Raw genomic sequence first — 15,700 nt, forward strand, 5'->3', positions numbered from 1 at the left:
CAACTGTTTCAAAAGAGTCGAAAAAAGTTTTATAAAATATTTCATTGGGATTATAGCACACACCGATTGCTAATGTTTCATTTTTAAACGAAAGTTTTAACCATATCTGTTCTATTTCATTTGTTGATTGTATAATGTTATAATTTATATTACTCTTTAAATAAACTCCTACACCTCCACCCGTAGTATTTCTATTTCTATCAACTCTTACAAACTGATAACCAGGAATATCAATAATATGATTAGAAACACCTCTACTTAACCAGGTCTCACTTACACCTAATACGTCCAAATCATTATCCAGAACAAGCCTTTTTACATCATTGAAATGAGCAACTAAAGATCTAGAATTAATGTGAGCACATTTTAGATTATTCATGATTTGCTTAAATCGGATGCATATATTATATATTTAAATAACATTTCTTACAAATAGTATCAGTGGCTGCTTATAAATTATAATTAACAAAAAATCTCCCCAAATTACCTGTACTAATTGTAGTCAATAATAAATCTCTGAAATGTAAACAAGTATACGAACCTAAATAAAACAAAAAGCAAACTTTAACTGCCAGTAACAATACCTACTTAAAATTAGCAACTAATGCCCAATGTATCAATTAAATTAGAAAAATACTATTTTAAATACAGCATAGATACAAAAATACATAAACAAATAGATAATTAGATAAACAAATCAGATTGAGATTTGTCAAGCTCCGAGCAATTGTCCCATGTAAATTTAATGTTTAATTAATTGCATTTATAAATTACTATGTCGAAAGGTCATTTTCAGATGATATGAGTTTCCTAGAACCATTTTGAAAAGCATAGATTTTACCTTGAAATGTCCAGCAATTCTTTACCCCAAAAGTTGATCGAACTTTTTTAAGTAATTCCTGACCACTGGGTGATAACATCTCACTAAACACCACACCACAGCCTTTAAGATTCTTCTTTTGATTGAACACATGTTCTTTTAACCACTTGTTTATAAATACCACAGCAATTGGTCTTGGTCTCCTATCATTGCTCCGCTTTTTTCCTAGTCGATAACAACAATCAAAACTGGTTGGTGAAATATTTATTTTTAATTTATTGCCAATTAAGTTCGCCACAACGTCAGGAAGGTCTTCTTTCTCTTTTTCACTAACACCCATTATAACAAGAGATTTATTTCGTTTGTCTTGTTTTAAGTACTCTATATCGGATTGGTTATGTAGCACCATTTTTTGAACTTTATTTAGCTCCTCTTTAATAAAATCTATCAATTCCGAAGCATTTTTCTCGAATTCATTGATCTGGGTAAAATGCGTACCTGGATTACTGCTGGTTATCTGCGATTTTAAATCCATTATGCCCTTTTGAAGGAATTCCTCAAGCTTCGCGACACGTGTAGCGATTGATTTGCTGTCAATTTCAGGATTGTTCCTTGTGGTCGGCATATTATTACTCACACACACGTTTGTACAGGGATTAACACTTAAAACCACTAACAGAATGCAATTAATTACAAATAAATCAAAAATTCTCGGACCTCGACATAAACACGACTTACTCGTTTAGCGCCATCTATCAGAATCCCAGAATGAGGTACGGACCTTCCCAGAACTGCTGCAACTTGGGAGAACAACCTGTTCGCTTCTTTGGATTATAAAGCCAGACTTTGTCGTTCTCCTTGAAACATCCCCTCTCGGCTTGGGTATCGTATCGTTTCTTCATTCGGTCGCTAGCGATCTGAAGATTAGAACGGACCAACTCATGTATATCGTCCATTCTTCTTCGTAATTCATTCACGTAATCCTCACCAGCAACATCTTCTCCAGGTCGACATCCAAACTCTAGATCACAGGGTAGACGCATCTCACGTCCAAATAGAACTTTTGTTGGTGTTTGCCCAGTTGATTCATTAACAGCAGATCTATAGGCCATTGCGAAGAACGGAAGGTACTGGTCCCAGTCTCGTTGATGATTGGACACCATCTTTGTCAAATACTTGCCGACTGTCCTATTCATACGCTCCACCATTCCATCGATTGCGGGTGATAGGCCGTGGTTCTCGTCTTCTTCATGCCTAGTTTATCACAGATTCCTTGAAATAGATCGCTCTCAAAGTTCCTTCCTTGGTCACTATGGATCTCCAGAGGTACTCCAAATCGGCTGATGCAGTCTTTGATTAACACATCTGCAATAGTGGCGGCCTTCTGGTCTGGAATTGCGTAGATCTCCACCCACTTCGTGAAGTAATCCATTACCACCAACATGTATTTGCATCCATTGTCACTTTCTGGAAATGGCCCGGCAATATCCAAAGCTATTCTTTCAAACGGACTTCCAACATTGTATTGTCTCATAGGAGCCTTTCTTTTCCGGTAGGGTCCGTTACTTGTAGCACAGGTAGTACATTTCTTACACCAGTCCTTCACATCGTCGGAACTATTCATCCAATAAAATCGTTCCCGAATTCTCTGAAGGGTCTTCTTTACACCAAAATGCCCTCCTGATGGACTGTCGTGTAACTGACGAAGTACTTCGGCTACTCTGCTCTTTGGAATCACCAACTGTGTTCTGCTCACTGAACCATCATCATTTTCTATTACTCGTTTAAGCAAACTGTCTTCCAAGATAAATGAGTCCCACTGGGCCCAATACGTCTTAACTACTGAGCCTAGGCTTGATATTTCTTGCCAAGATGGTCGACGATTTTCTTCTTTCCATTTTCGAATCTTCTGTAAAACTGGATCTTTTTCTTGTTCTTCCTTGATCTTGGTAGGCGTCCACTCGTCGTTGACCACTGTTGTTCTTAGTACTGCTGCTTCCTTTGACTCTGTTTTGTTGCAATGGGAACATTCTGCTGGACACGGTCTTCTAGATAGAGAATCAGCGTTCCTGTGGCTAACTCCGGCTCGATGCTCGATCTTAAAATCATATTTTTGAAGTCGTTCAATCCACCTGGCTATCTGACCCTCTGGATTCTTAAACTGCATTAACCATTTAAGGGCGGCATGGTCGGTTCGGATTAGAAACTTCCTTCCGTAGAGGTATTGATAGAAGTGTTCCACTGATTTTACTACTGCTAGAAGTTCTCTTCTCGTGACGCAATAATTTCGTTCAGGTTTTGAAAGCACTTTACTAAAATATCCAAGGACTCGTTCCTGTCCTCCTTGGATCTGCGACAGCACTCCTCCAATTCCCACATTACTTGCATCCGTATCTAAGATGAACTCTCCTTCTGGCAGTGGATACCCTAATATTGGCGCTGTAATTAAATGCCTCTTCAAAGTTTCAAAGGCCGTTTGGCAGTCTCCATCCCAGCAATAATCCCTTGCTTCCTCTGTAAGTCGCGTTAATGGCTTAGCGATATCTGCAAACTTCTTAATGAATCTCCGGTAGTAAGTACATAGTCCCAGAAAACTTCTCACTTGATGTTTATCAGTTGGTTCCGGCCATTCCTTAATGGAATCGATTTTTCCTTTGTCCACGGCCACTCCTTCTTTGCTGACTATATGGCCTAGATAATTGACTTTACTTTGAAATAGCTGGCATTTCTTGGGATTTAACATTAACTGGGCAGCTTTAAGTCGATTAAAAACGTCTTCTAAATTCTTCAGGTGGTCTTCAAACGTCTCCCCCAAAACGATTATGTCGTCTAAATACACCAGGCACGTCTTCCAAGATAACCCTCTCAACACATTTTCCATAAGCCTCTCAAATGTCGCAGGAGCATTACAGAGTCCGAACGGCATAACGTTGAATTCCCATAATCCAGATCCTGTCGTAAAGGCCGTCTTCTCCTTGTCCATTGGATCCATTTCTACCTGCCAATATCCAGACTTCAAGTCCAACGTAGAAAACAATTTACTTCCAGCCAATGTGTCCAACATTGGTAACATTGTTCAACAAACGGTAGTCCACACAGAACCTCGTAGTTCCATCTTTCTTCTTGACCAGGACCACCGGAGAGACCCATGGGCTCGTAGAAGTTTCTATCACCCCGTCTTTCTTCATTTCTTGAACAATCCTTTCAGCTTCCTCTCTCTTCGCCTGTGGTAATCGTCGAGCTGATTGACGAATTGGCCTAGCGGTACCAGTGTCAATTTTATGTTTGACAACTGTCGTTCTTCCTGTCTTTCCTCCTTTCGGTACGAATATGTCACGATATTGCCTAAGAAATTCCCTTAATTTCCTTTTTTCCATTTGATTTAGAGATTGGCCTGCAACTGCAACCATTTGGTCGAACTTGTCGTTGGAATTATCTGATGTTGTCGTCTGACGGATTATGGACGTCACGGGTACACAAGTTCCTACTTTTGTCTCCTTCTTGATGGTCACCGGGTAGTCATTGACATTAATCAATCTCACGGGAATTTCTTTAGCAGAAGTAACCAATTCCTTTCCAATTATGATCCCTCGGCCAACCTCCTCGTCGTGGTTCCATGGCTCCATCATAACAGGTGTTCCTTCTTCTACAGTTCCCTGTAGCCGCGCTACGATGATCGTTTCACTCCTCGCAGGCACAACTGTATCTTCTTTAATGGCTGCTAGCACAGTTCTGTCATCATGTGGATGAAGAAATACCTCCTCGTTGCCAACTTTAATTACCCTATTCTTAAAATCCAATTGAAATCCATGCAAATTCATTACGTCCATTCCTAATATAACATCTTCTTCGATGTCTGCAACTATGACAGTGTGGACGAACTTTTCTGCTCCGATCCCCAATTGTATCTGGATTTCTCCGTGGATGTTGGCATTTTCACCTGTGGCAGTCCGCAGTCGCAACCTCGTTGGTAAGAGTTTCTTAGGGCTGTTTAAAACTGACGGTCGTATAATGGTCCTGGTCGCTCCGGTATCAACCAACAATGTATACTTTTTACCATTTATTTCTCCATCTACATATACACTATCTTCACGGCATTTCAAAGAAGCTATTAGTATTAGATGGTCTTTAGAGAAGTTCTGAGTCGAGGCTACCCCCCTAGGGTCTGTCCGTTCTCTTATTTCCTGCTGGTGAGTTTCTTGATTTGCGTTCTTACTTAAACTACGTGCGTGGCCCTTTTCGCCACAACTGAAGCAATTCATGGTCTTCGTTTTCTTCGATGTAAAGCCTTTCACCATATTTACCAGCTGGTCAAGTTTGTCTTCATCCTCTTCTTTCGCAGTTCGAACTGCACTGTACTCACCAGAGGCCTGCGTAGCTGATTCGAACTCGAGGGCCGCGGACACCGCGTCTTGTGACGAGCTAATCGCAGTGTTCTCTGCATTTCAAAATCACGAAGACCATCGGTAAATGTTTGAACAGCCAACATTTCCATCATGTCTTCGGGAGCTGTTGGATAAGCAAATCGCACTAGCCTAGCAATATCTAGCTCATATTCTTGAAGAGCTTCATCTTTCTTTTGTCGTCGATTTTTAAGCCGCGCCTGATAGACATACTCCAAATGTTCCTGCCCATAGCGCATGTTTAGTCTCTTCATAAGTTGTTCATAATCATTAGTTTCCTCTACTGCTACGGTCTCAAGTACATCTAAAGCCTCTCCTCGAAGAGCAATAACCAGGTTTACAGCTTTGTCTTTTTCAGACCATCCGTTCGCTCTTGCACCTGCTTCGAACTGTTTCACATAACTGTTCCAGGAAGACTTTCCGTCGAAAGTTGGAATTTTGACTCGAGCAGAACTTACACTGCCTTCAGTTATCGGCCGTGGCTCCGATTTGTATTTGGGCCTATCCTCTTCTATCTTCTTTTCCATCTCCTTGATCTTTACTTCAGAAGCAGAGACTTGGTTTTGTAGCAACGATACTAGTCCATAGAGTTTGGTCACACAGCAGGAAACTTTCGAAATTAATGAAACCAAATCAGCATGCTTGTCCTCGAATAAATAGGCTTCTGGATCATGACCATCTTCTTTTAGGGCGTCCTTCAGACGTTTGACTAAATCGGCCTTTTTGCCAGTAGAGTCCAGGTCCCTTTCTTCCAATTCAAGCCTCAGATCTGCAGTTGTTAGCTTACACAAGGAAGGCATGATCACACACTTTGTTTATTACGATTTATATTTTATTTATTTTTAAAAGATTCACAGTGTATTTAAACCGAAAATTTACGTTGATATTTATTTCAAGTATCCTCACTTCTGCACCATTTTGTTACGTTTTTTTAGGAAATATTACGCGAATTGACTTTTAATTATTATTAAATAAATTAAAGACTTACTTGAAATTGTTTATTTATAACACTTACAATTAACACTTATTTAACAACAATATCTAATTTATTTTACACTTTCTAACATTTAATTTATTTACAAATACGACTTATCTACTTTAAAAATACATACATTTCAGCAACCCGATCAAACAATAAAACAATATATCGCGTCGAATATATTAACTGACTGACTGCTGCTTAAAAATCATCCGCTTATATAGATACGGCTCTGCTTCGAGAACATTTGGAAGGCCTGAGGCGGGTCCACGCCTATCATCGGGGAAACTTCTGGATTAGCGGAGACATTACTCGTCGATGACGTGTCGCTGTTGTTTGTTGACTACTAGGGGCAGGGCCGGCCTCAGTTAGAAATTCGTCACAATAGTTTTTAAAATATGTTCTTTTTTCTACTTGTTAATTTTTTTATGTTAATTATATGGTAGAATAATCTGTTTAGTTTGTTTATTATTTATTGTTATACCTATTATATATACATAATTATATACACAGGATTGAAAACAAAACTTCTATTTGGGAGGTTCAAAATAATTTTTTTAATAAGATTTTTTACATCTGGTTTTGGTAACAATTTAGAGTCACGCGTCCCCACTACATCCAAGACATCATCGATCTTTATGTCCAGCAAGGGCTGCGACTTGCCAAAACTGTCATAAAATTGGACATTGGGCTAAAATGTGCATGCAATCAAAGAAAATTCAAACGAGATCAACTTATACTTCTACAATGGTAATCGCTTCTTCAATGGAAACGCCTTCATCGCTTTCAAAATGTATAGCCAAAGTAACAGTTAACAAAATTGATGCCAAAGCCTTAATAGACACTGGAAGCTCAGATACTTTTTTAGATCATGAATTCGCTATTGAAAATAAGCTTAAAATTTTTCCAATACAAGAGGTCCAAGTTTCTATGGCATCTATGTCATTCTCAGCAAATATTCAAGGCTATTTAATAAATATTCAGATTGATAAAGAAAAATATGATCAAACAAAAGTTTTAGTTTTATCCAATCTTTGTACAGATGTGATTTTATGCCAAGATATTATGAAACAACATGAAAGTGTAGAAGTTAAATTTGGTGGACCAAGAAAACCTCTTAAGATATGTTGTCTTACTGAAGCTAAAATTAAGCCACCCTTATTGTTTGCCAATTTAACAGAAAATGATCACCCTAAGAATTTGTTAAACAAGAAATAAAACGTCTCCTTAAAATAGAAATTATTAAAGAGAGTAAAGCACCTTGAAGGGCCCAAGTATTAGTAACTAAAAACGAAAATCATAATCATATCCGTTGCCGAATATTGATTCACTAGAGTCATAAGATATCAATATATAAAATTTTTAGCTCAATTGATTTAAAATATGCTTATCAAATACCAATTCACGAATCTGACAAACCATTTACAGCTTTCGAGGCAAGTGGATGCCGTTACCAATTTCGTTGTATTTCTTTTAGGGTTACCAATGGAGTATCATGTTTTCAGAGAGCCATCGATTCTATCATTAAGAAAGAAAATCTATAAGGTGTTTGTGCTTATTTAGATGATGTAACAGTTGGTGATGAGGATCAAGATAGCCATGATTTAAATTTACAGAATTTTTTAAATTGGGTTATAAACATTTTAGATATATCTCGTATGCACGTCAATGGTGAATATAAAATTCTTAATTGTAGGCCAAAAAATGCGCAATAACTACCTCTTAAAATCTACCAAATTTTATTTGCATATCACAAACCGTTTTAGAGCAATAAATAAATCGTCAGTTTGTAAGAACAATTTCAACACCCCCTATCTCGGAAACAAAGCATTTGCGGGCATACGTTTATAAAGCAAACTGTCATTATTTTATCATGCAGAATTACCCCTTAAAGTTTGCCGTACTTATTTAAAAACACCCTATATTGACAAAAAACAGGGGTAGTTGTTAAAGTGCCTTTTTTATTATCCAACACAAGAGAATGAATCAAAAAACAGAATGTTAAGAAAACCTGAAGCTATACTTGGGTTTTAATTTCAGTATTTTATAAAAGCTAGAACATTCCACAGGGTGTTCCAAAGTTTGAGAAAAAAACAGTTTGATTCGTACACCGTGTATACAATGACAATGTACCTGTCTAGCAACGATATTATTACAGCGATATTGTTAAAGAATAAGGCTATAACATATTAAAAAAATTACTTAAATCGGACATCAGGTTTAGGAAATACAAGACATTAAAAATGACCCATTTTTTGGGGTGGCGGTTTTTTCTGCCGGTGAGTGTAGTTTTGACTGAAATATGTATAGTGTCAACTAGAATTAACTGAAAATATTTGATAGTTCTAGTTTTCACTAGTTACAACTAGAATTGTCTAAAGCCCACAGTTAAAACTAGTTTTTCCTAGTAAATTCGGGTTTTAACTGAAATCGGGTTTTTACGGTAACATATACACAGAGCCGTGCAGTACATTTTTTCAATATGATGCAAGGCTTCGAAATGCCGCCCCTTAAATATAACTTAACTTTTAGTTTTATTAAATGTAACTGCACAAAATGAACACTTTTATTTTAAAAACAAAACATAATTTAAATTAAATGAGATGCATATTAACATTAAAAATAACATTTCTGACTTTAATTTTGGCAAATTCGTCAATCAGATTTTTGTAGTCTAAAGTAGCAGCCAGTGAGGACTCTATTGAATAGTTTTGTTTGTCTTATGGACATTCGTAAACAGTTTTTAATAATTTTTGATTTTGAAAAACTTCTTTCCCCACTCACTAACTAGACAGGGAGTGTTGATAAAATTCTTAGCGATACAACTACATTTGGGTGTACAGAAATAGTTCAAAACTTCTAAAGGTTTCATGGACTATGTTATCATTTGGGATATATCACATAATTCTTCTAGAAGATCATTTGCCTGTATATCTACGATTCTTTTTCTATTGAAAGTATTGAATGAAGATTCATACAATATTTTTTAGTGTTTTATCATTTATTTTCTCCAATTTAAAAACATCATCAAAAATTTATTTATTTATGAATTTCTAGAAGCGAAAATTGAACAATCAACTAATCGAATGACAATGTATAAAATATAGATGAAAAAAATTATTTTAAATTTATCTTCTTCTGGTAAGAGCTCATCCATAGATTTTTTATCATCAAATTGACGCTTTTTTCTCCTGGCTTGAATTTCATTTTTAGCTGGAAATTCGGAGCTTTAATCAAGATTTTCTGCAATTTCATTAGCAGTAATTTTCGTTTTGTCATAGCCAGATTGTCTGTAACTTTTAATTTTTTTTATTGTTCCTGACAACCTTTTTGCACAATCCAACAAATTTATAGTTACATGTTGCAACATCTTCGAGACTGAGATCGAATTTATATGAAATAAAATATCATGCCAAAGAATTACACCGCATATAAATTTATAATTTTTAATATTTTTTGCTAATCTTCATGCTTTGACTTTAGTTTCTGTATCTTTGTTGACTTCTTCTATTATTTCGAATAAGGCATCATATATTTCACAAAATTGAAATCTTAAAGGTTTCAATGCATCTACTAGTATCGCTTAACGGTTTTAAAGTTAGTAGTTGTGAAACATGTTTTTTCAGAGCTTCCCAACGCTTTGTAGAACAAGAAAAAAAGTGTACAGCTCTTGTATATTACAAGAAAAGGTTATTGTTTCTGTAGAAGAAGACGATTTCACTTTTAAAACTGAGTTTACAGAGTGGCATGCACCACTCTTTAGCCTGAAGTCAGACAAGCGATAATTTACGGCACCGTAAGAGCAGTAAAATGAAGCGCTAAAATGGGTCCCACGGTGAAGGTAGTGGATGGCCAGACGAGCTGTAAAATATAGCGCAGCAACATAGCAACGTAGGATAGTACCCATTTTTCGCGCTTCATTTTACTGCTCTTACGGCGACGTAAATTATCGCTTGTCTGGCCTTTGCCTTAAACTCAAGTGACACACACCATCGGATATTTTTCAAATATTCTATTTTGCACACCCTTTCTTATTCATATGATTATTTTGATGTATTTTCATTTTACTGATTATGCCGCCCCCTTGTGATGCCTCCTGATGCAACTGCCTCACCGCATCATAGCACCGCACGGCCCTGCATATACATTCTGACAGGGGAACTAGCTTTACTTCACAAGAATTTATTAATTATCTACATTCTAAAGGAATATCTTTAAAGTAGAACAACACCATATAACCCTGAAGGAAATAGTTAAGTCGAAAGATACAATGGACTTATATGGAAAGCAGTGAATCTAGCATTAAAAACCAGAAATTTAGACTCACTAAATGGGAAACTGTTCTACCAGATGCTCTGCACTCTATACGAAGTTTACTGTGTACAGCAACCAATTGTACACCCCAATGAATGTTTGTTTACTTATCAATGAAGATCAACTAGCGGAACTTTTATTCCTTCATGGCTTAAAGATTCAGACAAAGTATTACTAAGAAAATTTGTAAGAAAAAGTAAGTTTGATCCTTTAGTTGAAGAGGTTGATCTTTTAGAAGCCAATTCAGATCATGCCTCAATACAGTATCCAAACGAAAAGAAAAGTACAGTTGCAACGAAACATTTAGCTCCTAGAGATGACCTAAAATTATTGAACCACAATAGCGATGAAGATGAGAATGATAGTCCAAATAATACACCAGAGAATTTCAACTGAATCAATACCAGATGAGACAGAAAATTTACCTGCTCAAGAACCGAATCTAGTACCTGATGATAATCATGAACCAAGATTGGAAAATTCAGATTTTCAATCTAGCTGTAAATCAGCTAGAACTAAAAATAAACCAAGATATTTGGAAGATTTTGTTCAAAAATAGGGCTGGGTGAATGTAGTATAATTTAATATTCTTTTGTCATTGTTTATTTTATTGATTAATTGTATTGTCATTTTAATTCATTATATGTGGATAAAAGCTTAATTCTGTAAAAGGCATTTTACTACAGGGTATTATTTATATTAAGGTTAGGAGTTGTCAATGACAATTTGTCCAGGGTATCCACGAATGCACTTTATTGTTACATAAAAACGTTTATTTTTTAGTAGATTTAATATATTGTAGTGAAATTGCCTGTTAGCCAAAAGATCCTGGATGTAATGTTAATGGCAGTAAATAATAGAAAGATTTTTAGCAATACCACAAAGTTCTGGTCAATATAAAACAAGAATAAAAAACCGCTAAACGCCGTAAAAATGAGTGGCGCATAAAATATTCCAGCTACAAAAGATCTGATATGAATGTTACGTGGCGCGAAAATGGATTTTCATTTGATGCAAAACAAAATTTTAGTTTTATTTTAAAATATTTTTCCATAATATTTGCTAAATTTGAAGTAAACGCGCCACACAAGAGTAACTTTGATACAGTTTGAATTTTGAAACTCTTTTGTGGCGCGTTTATTTCAAATTTAGCAAATATTATGGAAAAATATTTTAAAATAAAACTAAAATTTTGTTTTGCATCAAATGAAAATCCATTTTCGCGCCACATAACATTCATATCAGATCTTTTGTAGCTGGAATATTTTATGCGCCACTCATTTTTACGGCGTTTAGCGGTTTTTTATTCTTGTATCAGGAGTTTTTCAAAGGTATTTATACATTAAATGTATGAAGTTGAATGCAATGTTCCTCTATTACACGTCAAGCTTTATAAATTGTCACCTTTGTTGCATTATCTCCCAAATGATCTAGTGTCAATCGAATGTACACTAGATTTTTTTCTATTCGAAATAGATTGAAAAAAAAATATATTGAGATGGCCGGTAAATTAAGTCGGATTGCCCGTTGCCAGATCAAATTTAGCATCGTAACCACTACAACTACATAAACCATTTGGGGAATAATCGTTAATTGGATTATACTTTTGTATCTTAATAACTTCTAAACGGCTTAACCGATTTTGATCAGTAAACATGAGTTTGAAACGTATTAACCAGTAGTATCTGATGGATCTAAGGTCAAGTATGATAACTGAAGCTATTACAGGAATTATTGAGCTTTCGAAACCGTTTTTCCCACAGGAAATAGATTTTATCATATTTATGAAGCCTATAACCTAAAAATTCGAATTTTCCCGGATATGAGGTATACATCGTTAGATTCGTCTTGAGTTCTTCTACAAACCTTAAGTTATTGGAGCAATTCGTACGTTGAAATGTTGAGTAATTGTCGAAAAAAAAAATTTTCAAAGTTTAGTTTTTCAGTTTTTCGGCTATACTGAGCCGTGTATATGTCTGATCCTAGCGGCTTAGACACCATTTGAAAGCTTAAGTCAACGCTATTGATTTGATGTATTTGCGGTTCTCCTGCCTCTTCGTGATCCGAATATATATACCCCCAAAAATATGCCGTTTTGCACTTACCAAGTCCTGTAGCTGGCTTATGGGTCGTCAAAAGTAACAAACTACACCGGTTCTAAATCGGCCCTGGCCCCCTCTTTAAACACAGAGAAAAATATCAAATCGGTTTAACTTTCAAACACACATACATACATATCCACAAACATTTTCCCTTTTTTAAATAAAAATTGAGTCACATTTCTAAGCTCTATAACTTTTGAATGGTATAACCGATTTTCAAAATTAGACATGCGTTGGAAAGGTAATGATCAGTTCTATTAGAAGCCGTAAAGGTTGGACAAATTTTTAAACTTTTTGGGAGTTTTGGTGACGAGAACGAACAAGAGGCCCTAAATAGGAAGGGCCGTAAAATCTACACCCTTGGACCAAAATCGATGGTTGACATATAAATGGGTGAGTCTTTTCTGAACTTTAAGATGGGAGTTGGCCCAATTTTCAATTCAGTCAGATTTAGAAAATCGAAAATTTTGTGTATATATAGTGTCCCGTGTAGGGTGGTGTGGGTGTGCGCCACTGGCGAGAACTGCCGTTCTCTGGTAATGTTCAAAATTAGACATGCGTTGGAAAGGTAATGATCAGTACTGTTAGAAGCCGCAAAAGTCGGACTTAAATTTTCGAAGTTTTTGGGAGTTTTGGGGACCAGAACGAAAAACCGACCCTAAATAGGAAGGGCCGTAAAATCGACACCCTTGGACCAAAATGGATGGTTGACATATTAATGGGTGAGTCTTTTTTTGAACTTGAAGATGGGAGATGGCAAAATTTTCAATTCAGTCAGATTTAGAAAATTGAAAATTTCGTATATATAATAGTGTCGCGTGTAGGGGGGTGTATTTCTGCGCCACTGGCGAGAACTGCCGTTATCTGGTAATCTTTCCGATATAAAACTAACAGCTTCGATAACTAATAAATCGAAAACTATTAATTTTATCAAAAAAATGTATAATGAACATTTTTTGCTTATAATTAATATTTTTGCCAGCATTTGTGGTCAAAATATAAAAAAAAAATTCCACCCTCGAGATGAGGTGGCAACCACCCCATAGTAAAAGCGTCTTTCGGCATCATATAGATTTTGATCCTTGGACTATCCACTACTTATTGTCAAATTTTTAAGCAAATCGATCCATTCTGTAAAAATTGCGAAGTGAAAAATTTCAGTTCCTGGACTAATTCTACTTTTGGAGCCCTATAACTTCTGAACGGCTTACCTGATGTTAATCACTAAACATGAATTTGAAACGTATTGACAAGTAGTATCTGATGCATCCAAGATCGACTATGATAACTGAACGTATTACAGGAATTATTGAGCTTGAAAAACCGTTTTTTCCCATAAGAAATAGATTTGATCATACTTATGAAGCCTATAACTTAAAAATTAGAATTTTCCCAGATATAAGGTATACACCGTTAGACGCGTCCTGAGTTCTTCTACAAACGCTCAGTTATTGGCGAAATTCGTAGGTTGAAATTTTGAGTAATTGTTGAAAAACCAAAATTTTCAAAGTTTAATTTTTCAGTTTTTTGGCTATGGTGAGCACTGCGTATGTCTCAGCTTGATCGCTTGAACACCATTTGAAAGCTTAACTCAACCCTATTTATTTGGTGTATTTGCGGTTTTCCTATCTCTTCTTGAACCCAAGATATATACGCCCAAAAAATATGCTATTTTGTATTTACCTAGTCCTCTAGCTAACTTACGGGTAGTCAGAAGTCAAAAATTAGACCGGTTCTGAATCGGCCCTCACACCCTCTTGAAACACAGAAAAAAAAATTCAGATCGGTTTAACTTTTCCACACACATACATACATACATACATACATACATATCCACAAACATGTTCCATTTTTTAAATAAAAATTGAGTCATATTTCTGAGCTCGATAACTTTTGAATGGTATAACCGATTTTCAAAATTAAACATGCGTTGGAAAGGTAATGATCTATGCTATCAGAAGCCGCAAAGGTCGGGCTTAAATTTTTGAAATTTTTGGGAGTTTTGGGGACGAGAACGAAAAACAGGCTTTAAATGGGAAGGGCCGTAAAATCCACACCCTTGGACCAAAATGAAGAAGTAACATATGGATGGACAAGTCTTTTCCTAAACTTTAATATGGGATTTGGCCCAATTTTCAATTCAGTCAGGTTTAGAAAATCGAAAATTTCGTGTATATATAGTGTCGCTTGTAGGGGTGTTGTGCGCCACTGGTGAGAACTGCCGTTCTCTGTGGATAAAATGTAGAATAACTTCATAATATCATTGATTGAGGTGTCCATCCAATACCTCAATCAAGGATAATATCTAAACAAGTGTCACAAAAAATGATATGATAAATCAAGTCAAATATTGTGGCTAGATTAATTATCTGGATGTCCTTCAAGATTTGGTCTCTTTAAAAATACATGAACTAAACATGATAATACATGATTTAAAATACATGAACTAAACTTAAAAACCATGTCTGAGCACTCTTATAAATAAAAAAAAGCTGCTTTTTATTAGGATCAATTTAAATGCAAATATAAATCTAGGATAAGCTGTTGCTGGAATTACACTTACCTCACAGATAATGTAAAATCTCCAGGGTTGGAGGAACTAGGTCGGGCCAGAAAACTGCAATCCACCCCTCTTTCCATCAACAATTTTTCTGCGTCTATGCCGCTGATCGTGGGCCAAAACCACCTACATTATTAAAAAATGTACACTATTAAACATTTTTTGTTTACCATTTAGTTTTTTACATTGAAATGTAAACATTTTTTGTTTTTATGCAGTTGTATTTTTAGACCTGAACATTGTAGCATACTTTACTGAAAATATAATATATTAATATTATAGTGAATATAGTTTGATATATAAACAAAATATATTTAAACAATTTTACCTTCTTGAACTCATATTTTTAATATCCAAACATAAAAAATGTGAAAATCTAATCTGCAGTAACAAAATGAATTAACGTTGAAACCCAACTTTACAGTTCCACGCCATCTTGAATATACGAGGCGCAGCTGATTTCAAATGTGACATTATTTCTTTGGGTTCTTTGACGTTGATTGTTTACAGAAATTTTAAAAA

At 35.7% G+C, this 15,700-nt stretch overlaps 1 protein-coding gene across 2 annotated transcripts in view; it reads right to left on the reverse strand.

The window, feature by feature from the left end:
• LOC126883163 (tyrosine-protein phosphatase non-receptor type 11-like) overlaps nt 1-15,653 on the reverse strand; it is a 525,151-nt gene extending 509,498 nt beyond the window's left edge. Inside the window, exons 1-2 of one of the 2 annotated variants that reach the window (XR_007697534.1) lie at nt 15,507-15,653; nt 15,182-15,304 (exon numbers count right to left, since the gene is read on the reverse strand). Coding sequence is in view for 1 of the 2 variants with exons in the window: in XM_050648411.1 (XP_050504368.1) it covers nt 15,182-15,304; nt 15,507-15,520 (137 nt within the window). In the remaining variant the exon portion in view is untranslated. The remainder of the gene's footprint in view (nt 1-15,181; nt 15,305-15,506) is intronic. The other variant, XM_050648411.1, reaches the window with a different exon arrangement.
• Nucleotides 15,654-15,700: the final 47 nt, after the last annotated feature.

Source organism: Diabrotica virgifera, chromosome 4 (assembly GCF_917563875.1).
Source record: "Diabrotica virgifera virgifera chromosome 4, PGI_DIABVI_V3a".
NCBI lineage: Eukaryota > Metazoa > Arthropoda > Insecta > Coleoptera > Chrysomelidae > Diabrotica > Diabrotica virgifera.